Source organism: Parasteatoda tepidariorum, chromosome 7, assembly GCF_043381705.1.
Source record: "Parasteatoda tepidariorum isolate YZ-2023 chromosome 7, CAS_Ptep_4.0, whole genome shotgun sequence".
Taxonomy (NCBI): Eukaryota; Metazoa; Arthropoda; class Arachnida; order Araneae; family Theridiidae; genus Parasteatoda; species Parasteatoda tepidariorum.
The window spans coordinates 67249099-67268933 of NC_092210.1; the positions used below are offsets into that span (position 1 = coordinate 67249099).

Sequence of the window (19835 nt, forward strand, 5' to 3'; positions counted from 1 at the left end):
AAAGTACCTCTAAGTACTGTCTAAAAATAAGTCAAGACCTCTACCCACCTGCAGTATCACGCTCCCCTCTCCCCACACTAAATTTTTTTCTTTCAGAATGATCCAGAAAGAAAAAATATTTTAATGAAAAAAATTGATAATAAAATAAAAACAATAAGAGCGTGTTTTCTTCTACTTGCTTGTAACCCCTACCCTCACATGCATTCAAATGTTCTACCCTCGATGCAGGATCTCATTCTAGGCGAAAGTCGTACTTTTTAACAGTGGATATTTTTCTAAGATATAAAAATTGTTCCAACCAACTAGTGATACTAGAAATTAAGGACTTTTAAGAACCTTGAATTAAAATTAAGTACTTTTAAGGGCCCTTAATTTTCAAAATAAAAACTAAGCAGTTCTTAAGGATTTTTAAGGAGCGTGGGAACCCTGTTTTATAATTGTAACTATTATAACTTAACTATTATTTTATAATTGTAAACACTTCGATTAGATTTTGAAAAGCATCCGACTATGCAAAAAAGAAAAAATAATCTGAATAAAACTTTAAAAAAAGTGGGATCTGGGGGGCCCTCTTGAGTTATAAATAATAATTGAGTTAGAAATAAAAAAAAAGAAATAATAAAAAATGCAATGAGATTTTCACTTTTCAGGGGCCCCATCAGAACTCGGGGCCCTGGGCCAGGGCCCATCCTTAAAAACGGCTCTGTTGCAAGCTGTCCATCTTACGCTACTGTTAGCACCTTTCACATCGTAAACACAAGTATTCTTAGTATTGTAAACACAAGTAATCAAATACCGCGTTTGAAAGAATCTCATAACTAGGACTGGGCGATATTAGAAATTATATATCGTGATGCATCGTCAGTTTTGCATCGCGATATAGCGATGTATCGCGATATAGTATTTTTGAATTTCATTTACTTGTAATGCACAGAAAGTCAGATTTCTATCGAAACTCCATACACAAATTGATTTAAATCAATTTATAAGTTTGAAGATATATATGTTTTGCTTAAGAAAGATATTAAATAAATTAACTACTATGCACAAAACTTACTTAAAATATTTATTGAAAAAATGTGTAGATACAGAATGAAATATTTGCACCTCTTTATCGTTTATAAGGTATTAACAGTCTAATTAAGTACCTAATTACCTAAATTATTAATTAATTTAGGTAATTATTAGGTAACTTTACTAAGCTTTTAACTAGAAATAAAAGAAAGTTTAAAACAATAGGTTTATGAATTATTTGAAAATCAATTAGTTTAAGTGAATGAAATTTTGAAAAAAAGTTTAAAGCCATAAAAAATAATTTTAATAAATGAGCTATACAAAATTAACTTTGATAATTACCTAATTATTAAGTTCGATTGTAATGTTCAAATTCTAAATGAAAAAGTAAACGCAAGTTTTGTTATATTTTCTAAAAATGATCAAAAATGAATAACGAAAGATTTCCTAATTTAAAAATAAATAATAAAAAAATAAATAAAATAGAAATTTATCAATATATTTACCTAACAATATAGAAAGAAAATTTAAAAAATAAGTTCGTTAAAAATTATTTGTAAGTTCAAAACAAAGTGCTAAATAAATTTAAAAAAAATAAATAATAATAAAACGCTTTTAAATCCCTATTTTTTATTATCATTATTTCACATAAATAATTACATTAAATTGAATAATGACCGAATTATGAACGAAAAACAAAGTAAGGTTTAATTTCTTAAAAATAAAAACAAAAGAATTGTGATATTCGATAATATATTTAGCTAATTAACTAATAATATTAAAAGAAAATTTAAAAAAACTGATTGTACTCTCTAATAAAACGAAAAATATGAATAAAATTCGCAAACCTTTCAAATTTTTTGGAATAAACGAAGTTGATTGACTTATGTCCAAATCCAAATGACAAAAAATAAGTTTTGTTTTAACTTTATTTCTAAAAACAAAAGCAAATTTAAAATCAGTAAATAAGTTTATCACTTAAAATCAGTTAATTTAAAATCAGTTTATAAATTTAAAATCAGTAATAAAAACCCATTAATTTATTACAAGTTTTATCCAAAAAGTTTTTAATAAACTAAAAGAAAAGAAAAAAACCTAACAAATTTAATTACTTTGTTACTTAATTCTTTATGGGCGCCTTAAATTAGATTTCCAATAATTTTCACATTTAAAAGAAAAAGTTTTGTTGAAAAATAATTTCCTAATTAATGACGAAACTCTTCATAAATTCTTTTCAATAAAAGATTGCGTTCAGAACAAGGCAATGGCAGCGATCACGAAGTTAGTCCCACTGAAAATAATCTACAAGAAATGATATCAAGTCGCGACAAAGAAAACTAAGAGGTGCGAAAACGATCATGCGAGATCACGATATAGTATTCTCAAAACTCTGGTTCTGATTCTCCCGCTAATCAATCAAGGCCATTTCAACATACACAACGAAACGAACACCCCGAGTAGACATCGGAACGTAAGGGAAGATCCTTGCGAGTCTTACATCGTCTTTCCTCGAAGACTTAAATCAGATTTCTGATGCATCGCCTGGAACGAAAGTCGCTGTATCCACTTGATGATATAGGCGTTAAATGGATATGTCGCGATACATCGATTTAAAGCCCAGTCCTACTCATAACACTATGATCACGTTGTGAGTCAAATGGCTTTAAAATACACCAGAAACAGTAACCCGCAAATATAGGCAGTATGGAGCTTGCAGCGCTACCTAGTGTAGAAAATACCATCCATATTTTTTATATTTACTAGTCAAAAATATTTTGAAAAAGTCAACGACGTTTTCTTTCAGGTTTATGTTCAATGTAATTTTCAGTTCCATATAGTTTCCTAACTTAAAATTTTTTTAATCTGCTTGAAAAATCAAGTTGTTGTAGTTCATTTACGTCGCACTAGGGCTGCACAATGGGTTATTGGCGACGGTCTGGGAAACATCCCTCAGGATAATCCTAAGACATGCCATCACAATTTTGATCCTCTGCGGAGGGGATGGCACCCCTGCTTCGGTAGCCCGACGACCTGCAGAAGTCGAGCACTTTACGGTATAACAGTTTAACGAGGACCAAAACCGCACAACCTCGGTCCCTACGCACACTGACGACAGCCTGTAATGCTTGACTTCGGTGATCTGCTGGGAACCGTGTTTTAACGATCAGTCCACTGCGGGACTTGAAAAATCAAGAGATAAACTAACATACTTTATTCTCCTATGACTCTCCAAACGCTAATGGCGAAAGCAAAGTTTCGCCATTTGTAGAGAGTTCCGTTCTACACCACCTGTAACCTATTTCGATCGTCAATAGAGGTGATAAAACTGTTTAACAGTAATCACTTTAAGGTAAATAGTTAATCACTGTACGATTCGTACAAAATGTTGCTCACATGCTTCCAAACACTTTCATGGGAGAATAAGAAACTGTATGATGGAAAATACTTCCACGTGAATTCCCTAATTAAGTTCTCCATTTTTTTTCCTCTTGCAACGCATACAGTGAGAATGACTTTTAAATTAATATTTTCCATAAATATGTGAGCAGTCAACTGGTGTTCTTTAAGCATGGTTTAAAAATCTGATCACATCTGTACCTCTACCAATTGTGATACAAAGAAGCTGATTGTTTTTGAACGAGGGGAAAAAACTAAAGAATATTTAGGAATAAACCCAGAATAGGATTCCTGCAAGCGCTGTACGGGGGATATCTCGATACTGATTGGATGCTGAAAATTGGCATTTGTTTACGTTAGCAAATGTTCTTTTCATTCTAATTCGAGTAAGCCAAGCTCTTCAAGTATTAACTCTCTTAAGTGACACATTCTATATTCTTAATTAATGTAATTTTATTCTAATGTGTTCATTTTTTTAATATTTCCCTAAATCAGTATTAAACAAACACTAAATTCTTAAAGTCATTTTAATAGTATTTTTTTAAATTTCTATTAATTTAGTTAAAAAAAATCACTGAAAATAAGTCTTTGAAATTATTAATAAAATAACAGTGCTTCTTCCAAAAGAATTTTGTGAATGATGAAAGGGCCACACTGGGCCCCCAGGATAATTCGCAATATTATAGAAAAATTCCTCATTTTTTCAGAATCAGTGAATACGTCTTAATAGAGATAAATTAAAGTTTTATATCTGCGTAAATAAACCGATTTTATGTATAGGGAAAAAAAATGATTGAAAAGGAAATTTGACATAAATATTTTATCTTTCAGTCATGTGAAAAGTTAGTTTCTCCTTGCGTATCACCTAGAAATGTAGCTAAAACAATGAAACCAGTGAAACAATATGTAAACAAATAGGGCACCACTCTCAAACTCAAAAAGAGAACTAAATAAAAAGCAAAAATAACAGATAGAACACGTTGGCCCAAATGGGGGGGGGGGATGTTTGCAGAAAAAGTGCAAGTGTTGATGATTATAAAAACTGTAAAAAAAGGAAAATAAATTAAGTAGTCTGACAACCTGGTTTTAGTTTATGAAAGCAATGCTGTCACATTTTTAATTCCATAAAACAAAAAATAGTTCACTTTATTTTACTAATATTTATCATAATCATTTAGAAAGATTGGGAACTGAATGATAATTAAGTGATCAATATAAGTGACAATAAAAATATCAATAGTATAACTAAAAAAGTCATTATATTTTGTTTAAAATGACAATTTTCTTTATTCAATAAAAAAAAACATGAAATTCTAATGATTGAGCCTAATATATCTTCATTAAATTATTTCCTAAAGTAAAATATACATTATAAATAGAACTACATTAATAGAAATATTGCAACACCTTAAAACTTTAATTGAATTTTATTGAATATTGTTTTACAATATAAATAGCTACTGCACATGAATTTTAAAAGAAACTTTACAAGTGAACTTAAACATAATGCTGCTGATTCGGTTGCATTTTCAAAAAAAATTTCTATGCATACATTTGAAATAAAAAGTTTTATAAAAATCAAAGGGAATAAAAACTATATTTACAACGAATACATTTCTCACTGAAAATCATTTCCTGAAAGAAAAAATAGATAAATGTATAAATACATAAAAAAAATTAAAAATAATAATGCAGAACGAAAGAAACAGATTTTATAGTAAAGCCTTTGTTATCTCTTACTTAAATAAAACATATTGTAAATTTGACTGTTTTATAGTAAGTATTTATTTATCACTGCAATATTTCCACAAATAGATACACAGGTTCTAAGGATCACAATCTCCGCTTTTATATTAGATGGACATGCTGTTTATTAACTTTTCTCTAAAGAGACACAAGCAGATATATAAAAGGAAGCGGTTCCAACCAGTTATTCTCATTAATATAAATTATTGACAGTCCAAGTAGGTTCAAATGTAAAAAACTATAAGTTGCTAAGTTTTAATCCTCCAATCATTGAGCCCCTAGATAAAATTGTATTGAAACTTCCCTACTGTGCACTACTCTTCCATTGATTAACATAAGGAAACTGGCTTTTGCAGGAGGCAAACCTGTATCGAAAAATTTGGGACTAATGCTGTATTTTCAAAATTACTTTAATCAATAAAAAAATTGCTCAATCTTATTTAGGAAGTCAAAAATTGAAGAAAAATTTCATGTGATTTAAATGTATTGAATATTTATTTTGTTTTTATAACAGGTGTTTCATTTAGTTTTTAAGGATGTTCCCAGAATTCTTTTTCATGCAACTTAAATCTGGAGAGTTTTGAGGACAAGAAAGAACATCTTTATGCACATTGTGAAATTTCAGGGGATATTAACAAAAGAATCATCAAAATATTCTAAATCATCCTAAACTCGAAAAATGAGAACATGACTTTCCTGCCTTAGTTTTTAAGTTTTAAACTCTTAACATTTTATTATTCTTTATTATGTGCGTATTATTTTGGTAATGCAGATGTACAAATTTATTTTATGACCACTAAATTTATGATTAACTGACTTGAGAAAAAAAGTGTAAATAAAAATGAGTATTGTAAACATACATACAAAAAAAAAAAAGAGTACCATTTGATTGCAGCTTTTAAAGACTCACAAAGTATGAATTTGCAATAAACAAAGAAAAAAAGTATCTTAAAATGTTACTTATAAAAATAGGATTTTTTTTTCAACATCAAAAATTAAGCAAAAAGTAGGGGACATAAACAAATTACTTATAAAATAAAAACATTGTGGTTAAAGGTAAATTTTGGGACAATCACTGTAAATCCAAATTATCCATGTATCAATTGAAAAATAATCCATTGTAATAACATTACTACTTAATTGCCCACTTCATACAATTTAAAGAGAGAGAAAATATTTGCAACATTTACTTTCCTACAACTTATACACTTTTAGCTTAAACATTATTACATAATTAAACTAAATTATGAAATTTTATTCTCAAATGAAAGGGAAGCATTTATAATATAATGAAATTTTTACAAAATAAATAATCATACATAAAAAGTGAAGTATTTACATTTTATTAAATAAAAATTCCAAACATTAAATTTATCAACATAGAATTATATTAAAAAAAAAATAAAAAAAACTTATTTCAGAATCATATTTAACATGAAAAATATAACTATTTTTTAAAAAAATTATAACAGTAAAAATCACAACTGAAAAATACATTTAAACTGCATGATCTATTGTAAGTTATTAATAGTAAAAATGTACATTCTTAACAAAACCAAAAATATTTTAAAATAAGCATAAAACATTGGTCATGTCAAAAGTATGACAAATAAATTTTAACCAAATAGACAATATCAATTCTTTTATCAAAATGATACATATATAAAATTAATATACTACTCAATTTTAAAATGACTCAAGATTCCCCAGTGATCACTTGGAAAACATCGATGAGGAAGAAGTCTTTCAAGACCAATAAGTCCAAAATATTTTGGTTTGGCTTTTCTAGGGGAAGAAGGACGAAAATAAACTCTATCAAAACGACACCTGGGTTTAAACTTCCCATTAAAAAGAAGATTATCATTCCGAGTTAAGTCAAATGTATAAGCACATTCCTTGCGCTTTCCACAAGATATCCAAAGATCTTCAATTCCAGATGGTAATCCACCAATTGCCACTACCTAAAAAAAAAAAAAAAATTATTAGTTACATACCTTTAAACATCTAAAGTTAAAAGGTTTTACGACCAATCCAAAATCACTTAATAGAAATAGATAAGATTTACAAGAGTATTATTACTAGAAATTTATAAGAGAATTCAAAATCTAATATATATCCCGACCAGTTTTCTTAAAATTAGACATTTTAATAACCATGATCCTTTAAATTCACAATTTTAATGCGTAAGTAATTCTCGAAGTATGCAAAGATGCTGATCGAGGAGCTTTGATGTCTTAATAAACTCAAATTAATGACTAACAAATAATTAATTTATTAAATAACAGATACAAGAGTTCTGCTTATTTTAAGAAATTATCTTTTATTTAAGAATCAATCAAACATACTTTGGCTGGGGGAGTATTGCGACTAAAAAAAGTTTGGAAAGCACTGCACTATGGGAATATCTCTTTACACCACTTAAATTTCACATTCAAGTTTCAAACTAAATCTAATCTTAAAAATAAAAGAAAGACAGGAACAAATTAAAAAAGTTTTTAAATTTAAAAATATTAATATTCTTTTTTTAAACAAAGTGTTAACAGACAAAAAAAAATTTCTAAAATGTTGGAATTTTCAATGAACCTTTTCAAAGAAATAAAATTAAACTTTTTTGATCGCTTAATCATCGGTCAAAGTCAATTGTTTGGAGTTAAAAATTATTTTTTAGCTTCTTAGTTTGTCTCTTTTTAGTTTTCTCTTTATCTTATACATCTTTATGATTGTGGCCAATTTTTTTGTGATTATGAATATTTTTTAATAGTTTCTCAAGATTCTAAATTACGGATTCTAGATTGTATGTTTTAAAATAAATCAGGCATTAAACACTGCAATAAGCATAAATAAAAATAATTAATAGCTATACAGAAGTTTTAATAATATACATTAATATAAAATCAGTGATAAGACATATAATAACGGGAAGAAAAGATCTCAAATAATTTATAAACATGTTTGAAATCGTTGTTTCTTTGGGATTGTTTGACTTTTTTGCATGATGGTAGAGCAGTAATTCTCAACCACTGTGCCACAACACTTTTGAGTGCCGCCAAATTCTTAAAATGTGCCGCCAAATATTAGAAACGATACAATAAAAATTATAATGCTTTTTTTTATTATGAGTAAAGTTTAAATTAAAGAAAAGTGCATTTATATAGACATATTTTAAAGTTTTTCCACGCTTTGTAACATCTTTGTCAGCGATTGTCTTGTCTCTGACAATCTTAAAATAAGTTAAAATAAGATACAAGTGCTTAAATTGTCTTTGACACACAATTTTAAAAAATGTTGAAATAAGTAAAAAATTTAATGACTGTTAAAATTATTAATTAACAAAGGAAAGCAAGCTAAATATTAACTTTCAAACAAAAAAAAAAGCTAATCATTAAAGTAAGCTATGCAATTAATTAACAAAGGATAACTAAAAAACAAATATATAAAAAACAAATTGACAAAGGATAACTAACAAAAAAACAAACAAACTAGTTAACAAGAAATCACAAAAAAATAACAGTTAATGTAAATAAACTACCAGTTAATAACTATAGAAAACAAGCTAACAATTAATAACTAGCAAAAATAAATAAATAACTGTTAATACCTAATAAGAAATTAGTTTAAAGAAATAATTAATCCCTTAATAAACATGCTTCTGTAGCACATATTATTTTATTTCACATTCAAAATTATTATCACAAACTATTCAACACAGTGTAAAATAGGTAAGTAAACAACCTTTAATCTAAATTTTTTCATTGTGTGCCATCAAATTTCGAAATCGTTAAAAGTGTCGGAAAAAAAAAAGGGTTGAGAATCACTGTGGTAGCGTTACTGTTTATAAAATCAAATTATCAGTATGTCTTAACTATTTTTGTTTGTGTTTATAATATTATTTTCTTCTTTATTTAAGTTCTTGCTTGAAAAAAATATATATATACCTCTTTATCTCTGAGGTTCAAATCTCCACCAAATATCACAGAGTGCTTTTCATTTGTTGATGATACCTTTTTAAACATAGTTCGTAATTGTTCGACTCTTTCTTCAGCACCTTCAGCAGTACTTTCAAGATGTGAATTATACAGACAAAATGTGTGCCCCTTAAAAGTTGCCTGAAATTGAATTAACAGTCTCACTTCATTGAATGAATAAGGCTAATGAAAAACAGTTAAATACAAATCAATATTGTTATGATACATATGTAACTAAATTTATTATTATTTTGAGTTTCTTATAAACAAAAAAGATGTCAAAAATAAATATAATTTTAGAAATATTTAAATAAAACTGAAAGATACATAATATAAAACGTTATCTTTGGGAATTTTTTTTAATTTTTTTATGTATTTATTTATTTTTTCGGGGAAAAAAAAAACAGATTGCAGAAGTAAGATTTTACACTGAAATTAAACCAAGGTTCCCAACATAAAGTTCCTGACAAATATTTGGGTTGTTGGATGCATTGCCAAATCTTTTAAAACAAATAAAAAATAAGTCACATTAAAAAGAAAAAAAGCTGTGACTTTTTTTAAATGAATTTTTTTAATCAAATATGCAGCAGTGAAACGAGAAATGTGGTTTAGTTCATCAATTTAATTAATATCAGATTTCTATTATCATTCACAATTATTTTTTTTATAAATAACCTTTTTATTTAGTCATGTACGTGTTTATTCACTGATTACCAAATCACACTCTTTTATTGCCTTTTATTCAATAAAGATTATTTAACAATGTTTATTTAAAAATATTATCTCTGTGAGAACAACTGATAAAGTCAGTCTGAACTGCTAAAAGGTTTAAATAATTTTTTGAGGCTAATGCTATCCACTCATTTATTATCAATGGGAAAATGTTAGTTTTAAAGACATAAAAATGTTTAAGATCTCCTTAGAAAGTGATTTTCTTGGAAATGAAATTCCTACATGGGAATGAACAGTAAAATCAGATATTCTAAAGGACATAAACAATATATACATATAGTTTTCTTTTCTTTAGAAAAAACATATAATTTCTATACTCAGTGTTTTAAAAATTATGAACTTGTTTATTTAGTCTCTCATTCAGAATTTTGAGAAGAATAACAGATTTCAATTAATAGGAGCTATTTTGCAAACATAAATGGTTTTTCTATCAAATTTTGAATTTACTATGCTGTTGAAAAAAGAACTGATTTAAATTTTTCACAGTTGACTTTAATTATGACAAAATTATAGCAGTCTTACTTTCGTATGATGGATTTTCTATCAATTAAACAATGCAATTCAAGTAACATTTTGTAAGGAAAAAAAAAATCATGATTTTAAATATGTTTAAAAAGCTTAAAAATAAGCATTTTTGAAGTTAACTGCCGTAAAATAATAATACTATGATGTACTGCACAGGAAAAATAAATAATTTTTGTAAACATAAACAAATGAATTAAATTCGGGAAATATTAAAAAATAAATAAATCTAGCAACATTATAAAAAACATCATTTGAATAACTTACATTTATTTTCAAAGCATGTCTCATCATCCTTGTGTTAGGAAAATCAATTATCTCCAAGTCTGAATGAGATACGGTAGATTTTTTTAAAAGAGTTGCAACAAAGTAACCAACTTCATTTCCAAAAAAACATTCATAGCCAGATAAATTTTTCAGAAGACTCTCAGCCGTTTCTGGCACTACTTCTTGTAAAAAAACCATATCAGCTTGTTCACTAACATGAAGAGAAATCTGTTACTAAATTAAAAAGTTATAAAATTTATATAAATTACTTTAAAATAAGCCCTACTAATTCAAGTAATCTCAAATCTAGCATACACAACAGACACGAAACATTTCATGCATTAGAAGCATAAGTGTCGGTAAAAAAATTTACAATAATAAAAAAAGATGAGAGTGGTAACAACATGACTTTATTTTTGTCTAATTATTCTTATTTTGGATTAACAAATTTACTATTACAAATTGACACTAAAAGAATGTCCTTAATTTAGAAGAATGCTAAGTTTAGCTAATCAATTAATGACAGCTATACAATGTTTAATTTATGCTTTCTCATAAATTGTTTAATTTATGCTTTTGGGAATTTTATGAAAAATAAATTTTAATACTAGTATTGAAAATGTTTATTTAATTCTTTACTTTTTTTTTATTATTCAGTTTGGTTTTCCTCAATATTTTTAGTGTTGAGAGAGAAATTTTATTGAACTGCTTGAAAGTCAGAATCATGTCCTAAATAATTTGACTTTAATTTATATAAATGAAATCTAAACTAGCAATTTCCAACTTTCTTAACCTATGAAACGCTAAATAAAATCCCTTCTTTTAACGGAAAACCGACTTCATAAATAAAGCTCTTTAAAAATTGTGAATAGATTAAACAAATATATTACTAACTATGATGAATGGATTAATAATTATTTTAAAAATATTTAATCTGAAGAAATAAATCTTTTTTTTTTATAATGTCAAGAAATAAATCAATTTTTATAAACAAGAAACAAATCAATTTTTTATTAATTGGTATCCTTTTCATAATTAACTCAAGGTAATTTTACTAAAAGAATTATATACATTTTCAAATTTTACTATTTTTTCTAACTGGCAGTATAATTAAATAATTTCTTAAAAATAACCCTAATACTAGATAAATAATGAAACATTTACTAGATATAATTATAATTACGGGCTTAAAAAATAATAGGTTAAAATAAGTCCGAACTCTTGGAGTCCCTTTAAAAGAACCCTAAAGATTTATGGAGCACTTTTTATGAACCACTGACACAGATTATACGAATTTATATAACCTGAAAAAGCGTCATTGTTTTCAGATTCTGCTTTCAAATGACTAGGCAAATATTTAAATTTTTTTTACTAAGCTATTTTTAAATAAATAAATCTGCATAGTTTATAATAATTACACCTTAAAGTGAAGATACAATATTTAAATTAACTGAAATATAGCTTAAGAATTTTGTCACATAGAAAGACAAGACTACATGTTATAAATGAATGGCACAAAATTTTTTTTTAGGAGAAGCATTTTTTTCCAATATGAAAATTCACAACATTTCAAACATTTTCATCCAACCAATTTTAATTTTTACAGAAGTTTTAATTCAATTTCCTCAAAAGTATCAAATACAGCATACAAATTCTATCACAAGAATTACAAAAGAGTATGTAATAAATGAAAATTGTAATATTTTCTAGAAAATAGATTTTTTTATCCAGTAGGAGAACATGGGACATTGCAACTTTATTATTCAACTAATACCTTTTCATCATACAAGATTTATTTCAACATTTACAAAAACATCATACATCAAATTGTATGTATGTCCTCCAGACAATAATCAATGTTTAACCCTCTGAGCGTAAGGCATGGGTGCAAGTTGGAAAAAAGGCCAAGACTGAAAATTTTTTGACTGAAATACCTAACATACACAATACCCCCTCGACATATGCAAATTATCTAAGAAAGCTTTATCAAGTTTAAGTGCTGTACAAAAAATATTTATTCATCTGCCTTTTGATAAAATAACAACAGGACATAAGAAAGTAGACCAATAATGTAGACCTGAAAAATATTTTTAAGGACAGAAATTTTTCTTCTTCCGATTTCCGTCTTCGAGTCAGTCTCGTTTCCGTCTTACTTCCGTCCGCGGACATTTTCGAAAGACGGAAATCCGTCCTGGGGACGGAAGACTTGCACCCATGGCGTCAGGCACAGCTTTTTTCAAACTTCTAGCTGCAAGCTTTCTTGCATAAAAAAACTGGTTTCTCATATGTTATACAATGGCACAGTAATGCGTAGGAAAAATAAAAAAAAACATTTCTTGCATGTTACTCTCTTCATAAAATTATATATTACAGTATTATTGATTGAAAAGGTTGTAACATGCTTAAGATTGCTACAATAGGATATTTGACATGAAAGGCCAAATAGGTTATATTATGACAAGCATAAGCAACATTACATAACCTCATAGTCATGGACCCATGTTTACTTAAAAAAGGCAAATACTCAAGGAAGACTATAGGCATGTTGTATCATGAGGACTATAAGCCAGACTTAGATTTTCCTTGATAAAAACCATGAGAAAATGGTAAAATTCAGCCAAATACTATTAACACAGGCAGTTTTTTCGACTTATATTAGCTTTTTCAATTAAGTTTATTAACAGTTAATGGTTTTATTTATGATATGAATATATATTTCTAAATTATAGTTAGAGCTCTACAAGTGGTGCAAAGATGCAGAAAACCACATAATTTACAATTGTAAGCATTATAGATACAAAAGCATTTTTAGAAATGTAATCCTAAAAAATAAAATTACGCTATTAACTATCTAAAGTTTCATCTTGAATATAAGTATTATATTTTACTTCAAATCTATTTTTTTTCAATAAATTATTTTTATTTCTTAAACCCTCACTAAATTAAAAAAATAGATATGCAGTACAAAAAGTTGCAAACTACACAGTTTTTTACAGAATGTTACGAGGACACATTTAAATAGATAGTTATTGATTAGGTAGATAGTTATTGTTTTGTCATTTATCTAATAAAATAAAAATGTTATTTCTAAAGTTTTTGTTTCTATCAAATCATAAAACCAGACCACTGACAATCTAAGAATATATCAAAAATTTTTAAATCAGTTTTTAAAATGAACATATGGATTACTTTCTCAAAATGTTAACTTTTGCTTGATTCTTTGAAAGGTACAGTAAACAGTGAAAATAGATTTAAAAAAAAATCAAATTTTTACTGTAACATTTTAATTTTATAAATATCAAACTACAATTGGAACACAAAACAGAATGTGCTCATAACTATCCCAACACCAGCAAGAATATTATTTCAACTTTTTCTCAATAATATTAATAAAAGTCATAAATTAGCACTTAAGATTTAAAATTTAGCATTTTTATGTTTACAAACAATGTTTTGATTATCAGATAATGAAATTCTTTTATTATTGTTTAAATTGTGTGAAAAAAAAATATGTAATAGCAAACCCAAATGAATCTAACACATCAACAGTAGAGTAATTATTGACCCTTTAGTATTTATTATCCGCTTTAAGTGCATTTCAGATAGGGACACTAAACATAAAAATAATAGTTTTCGTCAAGTAGGTGAAAAACTACTTTATGTCTGATTAAATATCCATATCTTATAAAAGTTATTACATTTTGTACAAATCTAAATTTTTTTACTTGCTTTCAGTTTTGTAAATAAAAATTAGGGGGGGAGGGGTCAATAATTAAATTTGATAAAGTCACCAACAGAAATGGGAAGACACATACAAAGTAGTAAAGTGTAGAACAAAATTTAAAAATTCTAAGAATATTGATTATAGATATTTAAGTAGATAGACATAATCTATCAGAATATGTATGAATTTATCTGTGTAACAATTTCTTAATTAAGTAAATTACTTAAGTTTAGAAACAGTGTGCTGGGAACATGAGACAATAATAACATTTCGCCCTTAATTAATTAAAAAAAAAAATAAGTACAGAAATTGCATATTTATTTTACTTTTTTGTATTTTAAACAGAAAATACTATTAAATAATGAAAACAAATATTTTAAAGAGAAATACTGCATAAGAATGCTAAAGCTAATGAATTGAGGAAATAGTTCACATTCAATGTTTATTACAATATTGTAACAAGGTTCAGGTAGTTTTAGTTTACAATACTACCTATACTAGTTTACTATACTAATATAGTATAATAAACTATAATAAGTATAAACTATGAAAAAGTATAAAATAAAACCTAACATGATAATTATTCTGCTAACCCTGCAATAAACCTGTTTAGGCAGCTGTAGAAAGATCAATGATGTGCAGCAGGTTTTGTTTAAAAAAATTTCTTTTTAATTTTTTTTATTGTGAAAATAAAGGAATATGACCAAAAGATCAGCTATCAAAATTAAAGGCAGATATATGTACCTTTAATTATAATAGCCTTGCTATATATAACAAGGTTGATATAAATATACAGTGGAGTTTGTATGCCCATAAACTTGTTTGGGCAGCTGTATAGAAATCAATTTAGTGAGCTAAACTGGTTCAGTGAATTATGAGTTAAAACATAGGATTCGAGGACATTCTTTGACAACTAAAAATAACATAAAGGTTAAATGCCTTAAAAATTCTAAAATTAGTTCATTCTTACTTTTTATTTCCCAGGTAAAACTAAAGATAATATATAAAATAACCTTAAAAAACATACTCACTCTAGAATTGATTTACAAACAGCTTTTGTCCTCAGCTTAATATTTTTTTCATTAAGACCATCAATGTTCCATGTTATAAACTTTAAAATGGAAGAACTTTTATCTTCAGTAATTTGAGAAGAACCTTGATTTGACGCTCCTGATAGTCGTTTTAGTGCAGCAGTCAACGAAGGATTTTGCATCGAATCTGATTTACGCTTCATTGCAGCAGAAGCAGATTCTGCTAGGACAGCTGTTGCAGCAGCAGCAAGACCTCTTTCACTTCCACTGTAAAACAAAGAAAATAATTAGTAGAAGATAGACAATTTCAACGTACTTACAAACTACACTGATTAAACCTGAATTTGCTGAGAATATCAAAAATAAAAAATATAATGCATAACAAGAAGCTAGAAAATGTTTACAAAATAGCTTATCATTTATTGTTTGATTTAAATTAAAACAAAAAAATACATATATAAATTTTTTTGTGCAATTTTATCTGCAACTTTTTTTTTAAATAGTACAAGACTCATAGTATGAAATTTAAAACAAATCAAACATTTTGACCTAAACTTACACATTGAGGCATAAAAAACAAATAATTAAATCTATTCAGTATTATCATAGCAACATCTTCTGTTAAACAATGCAATGACCACCATATAGCCTTGTAACTTAACAGGTTGCCCAATGCATTACAAGACAATAAGGGAACTCACATTTTTACACTTTATTACTAATGTACAAACAATTTTTGAACAATTTGAAACAAATAAGGCATTGTAAGAATCGGAAATCATTTTGAAATTAATGCAATTTCTACAGTCAGACACTTCTCTTTGACAGTATTAAATATTTTTTTCAAAACTATCTCATTTAAATCCGAATTAAACTCACAGAGAAAATAATGTTACATATAAACTAAGGACATAAAACCAACTATTAATTTTTTTTTCTTTACACATTGAATCTTATTAAATAAGGGCTCATAATAAACAAGTTTAATTGTAAAGCTACTGTGATATAGTGTTCACTTAATTTAATTGCATATGCTGATAAACGTTTGAATAAGGTTTTTAGCCTATTTTAGAACAAAAATTGCTGCTCCATTAAAATACATACTTTAATAACAAAACAAAAAATTCTTAGAATTTTTTTTGAGAAAAACAAAACTTTTAGATAGGTAAAAAAAAAAAAAACTTAATTAGATAGGTTAATGCATATATGCAACAGGTAGATTGAGATACATGAAAACTTCGATCAACCTGTTGAAAATGATAAAAAATTAGAATAACTTTATCTCAAAACTAAGAAAAAAATTTCTGTATTAAATGCATGATAATAAGTATCCTAAAATAATAATACATATTTACATAAAAAAGGTTCTATAAAAATGTATTAAGTTAAAAAAAAAAAAAAAAAAAAAAAAAAAAACAANACCGTAAAAAAAAAAAAAAAAACAAGAAATAAAACTATACTTACCAAATTTACTAGAATAAAAATTATTCTTTTTATTTGTACTAAAGTATTGTTAAAGGAATCTTTACACCTTTAAAAAAAAATTCAATTGATAACAGAAATACATTTTTAAATTTATTTATTGTGTTTTTAGGTTCCCATCATTTCTCTTTAAGTGCTCTGAATTAGAATAAGTAAAATGGGTCAGCTTTCCTAAAAATTTTCAATTACTTTATCATTAGATTAATATGTTTTACATCTCAGGCATACATTGAGTAACATTCAAAAAACTAATTTTTTAATGTAAGAAAGTCATCAATTTAATGCATAAAATAAGTTGGAACTAACCCCCAGACACTTAATTCTGTGATTTGATCACATAAACTAAAAACAGAGAGTAAAATATGATTTTTAGAAAAATTTCCACTGTAAAGGATTGTAAAAATATGATGCAAATGTCATTATTTCATATATTATCTCCTACTAAAACTTTTTTTCCTGTGTCGCAAGATATCAAAATTAAAACAAGTCAATGCATTAAAAAAATTATAAAGCAACTTACTCAACAACTAACACAACCTCTGCTTCATTTTTACTGTTAACTCGGACTGCACCTTTGTTATTTCTATCTTCAAAAAAATCATTAACTGATTGCTAAAATAAAAAAAAGTATTATATATTAACTAGCTGCTCTTACATATATGGATTCTAAAATTAAATCAATAAAGGATTTTTCAGTACTGAATTCAAACTTCCAGTTAGAAACAATATTTTTTCATAATTACAGAATTCTTCTAGAGTTGTTATTAAAAGGTGAAATGAAAGTTCTTATTTAAATAGACGTTTGAGGTTTCGGTTTGATTGCTCAAGCAATAACTTACAGTGGTCACAAAGCAATTTTGTACTATACATACATTTTTCTACTTTATTATCAAAACAGTAAATATGATGTTTCATTAAAATTTCTCATAAATTACGGTTCTTCAATTGTTACAAATTTCCTTGAGTATCAGTTTCACCAACCTCAATATTTGTCATACTACCACCTTAAATTATATTACCATAAAAATATCTTTTATCCAATATTATTACATTAATTTTTAATAAGATTTCTATGTTGGTATTGTCAAGTTAGTATTCAAGTTTTAAGGACAATGACATTCAAGAAATTATAGAATAGGTTAAACTCAACAATTTCTTGGCAATCTGCCTCTCTTAAAAAAAAATTACAAAAAAAGTTTTTGCAAGAATAAAAACTTATCAATGGTATTTGGCGATTTCCGTAGTTTGTAGGAAGATTTCTGTACTGGTATCAACAGCAAAATAATTGCAAACTCTTGTCGACTTCCAGGCAGTGTCTTCAAGAAATTTATTAAAAAAAACATTGCAGTAAAGGAACAACCCTAAATGCAAAACCCTAGTCCCTCACAGGCAAACAACAAATTTCTTTTTTTGACAGATTTCATCAAATTAAAATTCCTTTGACACCTTAACAAAGATAGTAATCACAAACAGATACTAAAACATAAATACCCCTCAAAAGGCGTACCCATATAGATACTGAAAAACAAATTATTAAGCATAACAGAAAAAAAAGGGATATTATCATTTCAAAACCTATTTGTACCCTGTACCACTTCCAGGGCAAAAAATCTGGGGAAATCTCTGTATCGTGATCTGTTGCAGCAACTATAATCGCCAGGGTGCCAAAATTTAAACTTGCAAATTTTTTTTTTTAAAAACAGGTAGATGTTTGTCCGGGGTTGGCTACGAGTTATATCTTTCATGTTGTTCCCTTCCCTTGATGTTTTTTTAGTTTCTCACAGGCCACAGCCCAGAAGTTACCAAAACTAGGTGATTATTTTGCTACAAATCACAATACAGAAATCTCCCTGAAAATCTCTTGAATGAAATTTATTCTGATAATTTCAGAGGACTATAAAAGCGATTTTACTTTTGGCATGAAATTTACTTTTGGTAGCAACAATTCATGTATTGTTGATATTAATAATCCTACTGCAACAATACTAGTCAAGAGAAGTTTTTTTTAAATCCTGGCATAGAATTAAGGTCAAATCTTAATGCTTTTGGTGGGTGCTGAAAGCAAAGGCATCCTTCATTCTTGCAAGGGCAAATTCATGTAAAATAAATAACCTAAGCTACTAACTTGAAATAAATTAAAGAAAATTATAGTTGTTTGCTCAAAGTGTTACAGTTGAGTTCATTAGGGTTAGTTTCGCATGGGGGCTACTAACCACAAGTCACCATAACCCAATGGTTGTTTTCGTGCAGGTACGTATACAGAAATCTCTAAAAAAAAAAAATTTTCCCTATGCAATAACCAATGCTTAATGTTTTTAAAATAATAACTATATTAAACTGTGTTAAATATGCTAAGTAAAAACAATGAAGAATGCATTTAAGTAATGATACAGCCGCCTTTTTGGCAAAATATAATTGAAATTTCAAACATAGAGAACACAAGCAATAATTTAAATAAAATTTAAGAGAGAATTACATCTAAATTCCATTTTCGATCTTGTAAATAAAACTGAGCACACGCTGTATCAGTTCCAGTGATTTCAGCGAATTGTTCACATAAATGTTGACAGACTTCCACCTCAGGAATGTCTTCATTATCACTTTCTTCAGAAGAACTCATGTTAATAATTATAAACTAAAATAAATACGAAATTGTTAACACATAGCAGAAAAATTTAAATACATAATTAGCAGACATAGCAGATTATTATAAAATGCAAAATATTAATAAACTTATTATGAACTTGCTTTCGGAAGTTTTCTTTAAAGAACAACAGATTTAGTTAAATAAATTTAACGATTTACATTTAAAGCGATATAGAAAACACAGTTACAGCAGACCCCGCCATTAGTTTTGGATTACAACCTAATCATTGCCATCTTAGAATAAATTCCGTCTTAGCAACGATAAATTGCTGTTTTCAGACCTTAAGCAATATTCCATTGATGGTTATG

General features: G+C 27.0%; 1 protein-coding gene across 2 annotated transcripts; it reads right to left on the minus strand.

Annotated features, from left to right (window-relative positions):
* Positions 1–4819: 4819 nt before the first annotated feature.
* On the minus strand, positions 4820–19822 carry LOC107445520 (tyrosyl-DNA phosphodiesterase 2). Of its 2 annotated transcripts, none has more exons than XM_043045766.2 (7): positions 19686–19822; positions 19357–19515; positions 17401–17492; positions 15399–15665; positions 10644–10854; positions 9093–9263; positions 4820–7118 (listed from the first exon to the last, which is right to left on the minus strand). In XM_043045766.2, exons 2-7 carry the CDS (start codon positions 19498–19500, stop codon positions 6834–6836), a joined length of 1170 nt encoding a protein of 389 aa, XP_042901700.1. In that variant the 5' UTR covers positions 19501–19515; positions 19686–19822; the 3' UTR covers positions 4820–6833. The 2 variants fall into 2 exon arrangements, with proteins under 2 accessions (XP_042901700.1, XP_042901699.1); XM_043045765.2 differs by having other exon boundaries at positions 19629–19786.
* Positions 19823–19835: the final 13 nt, after the last annotated feature.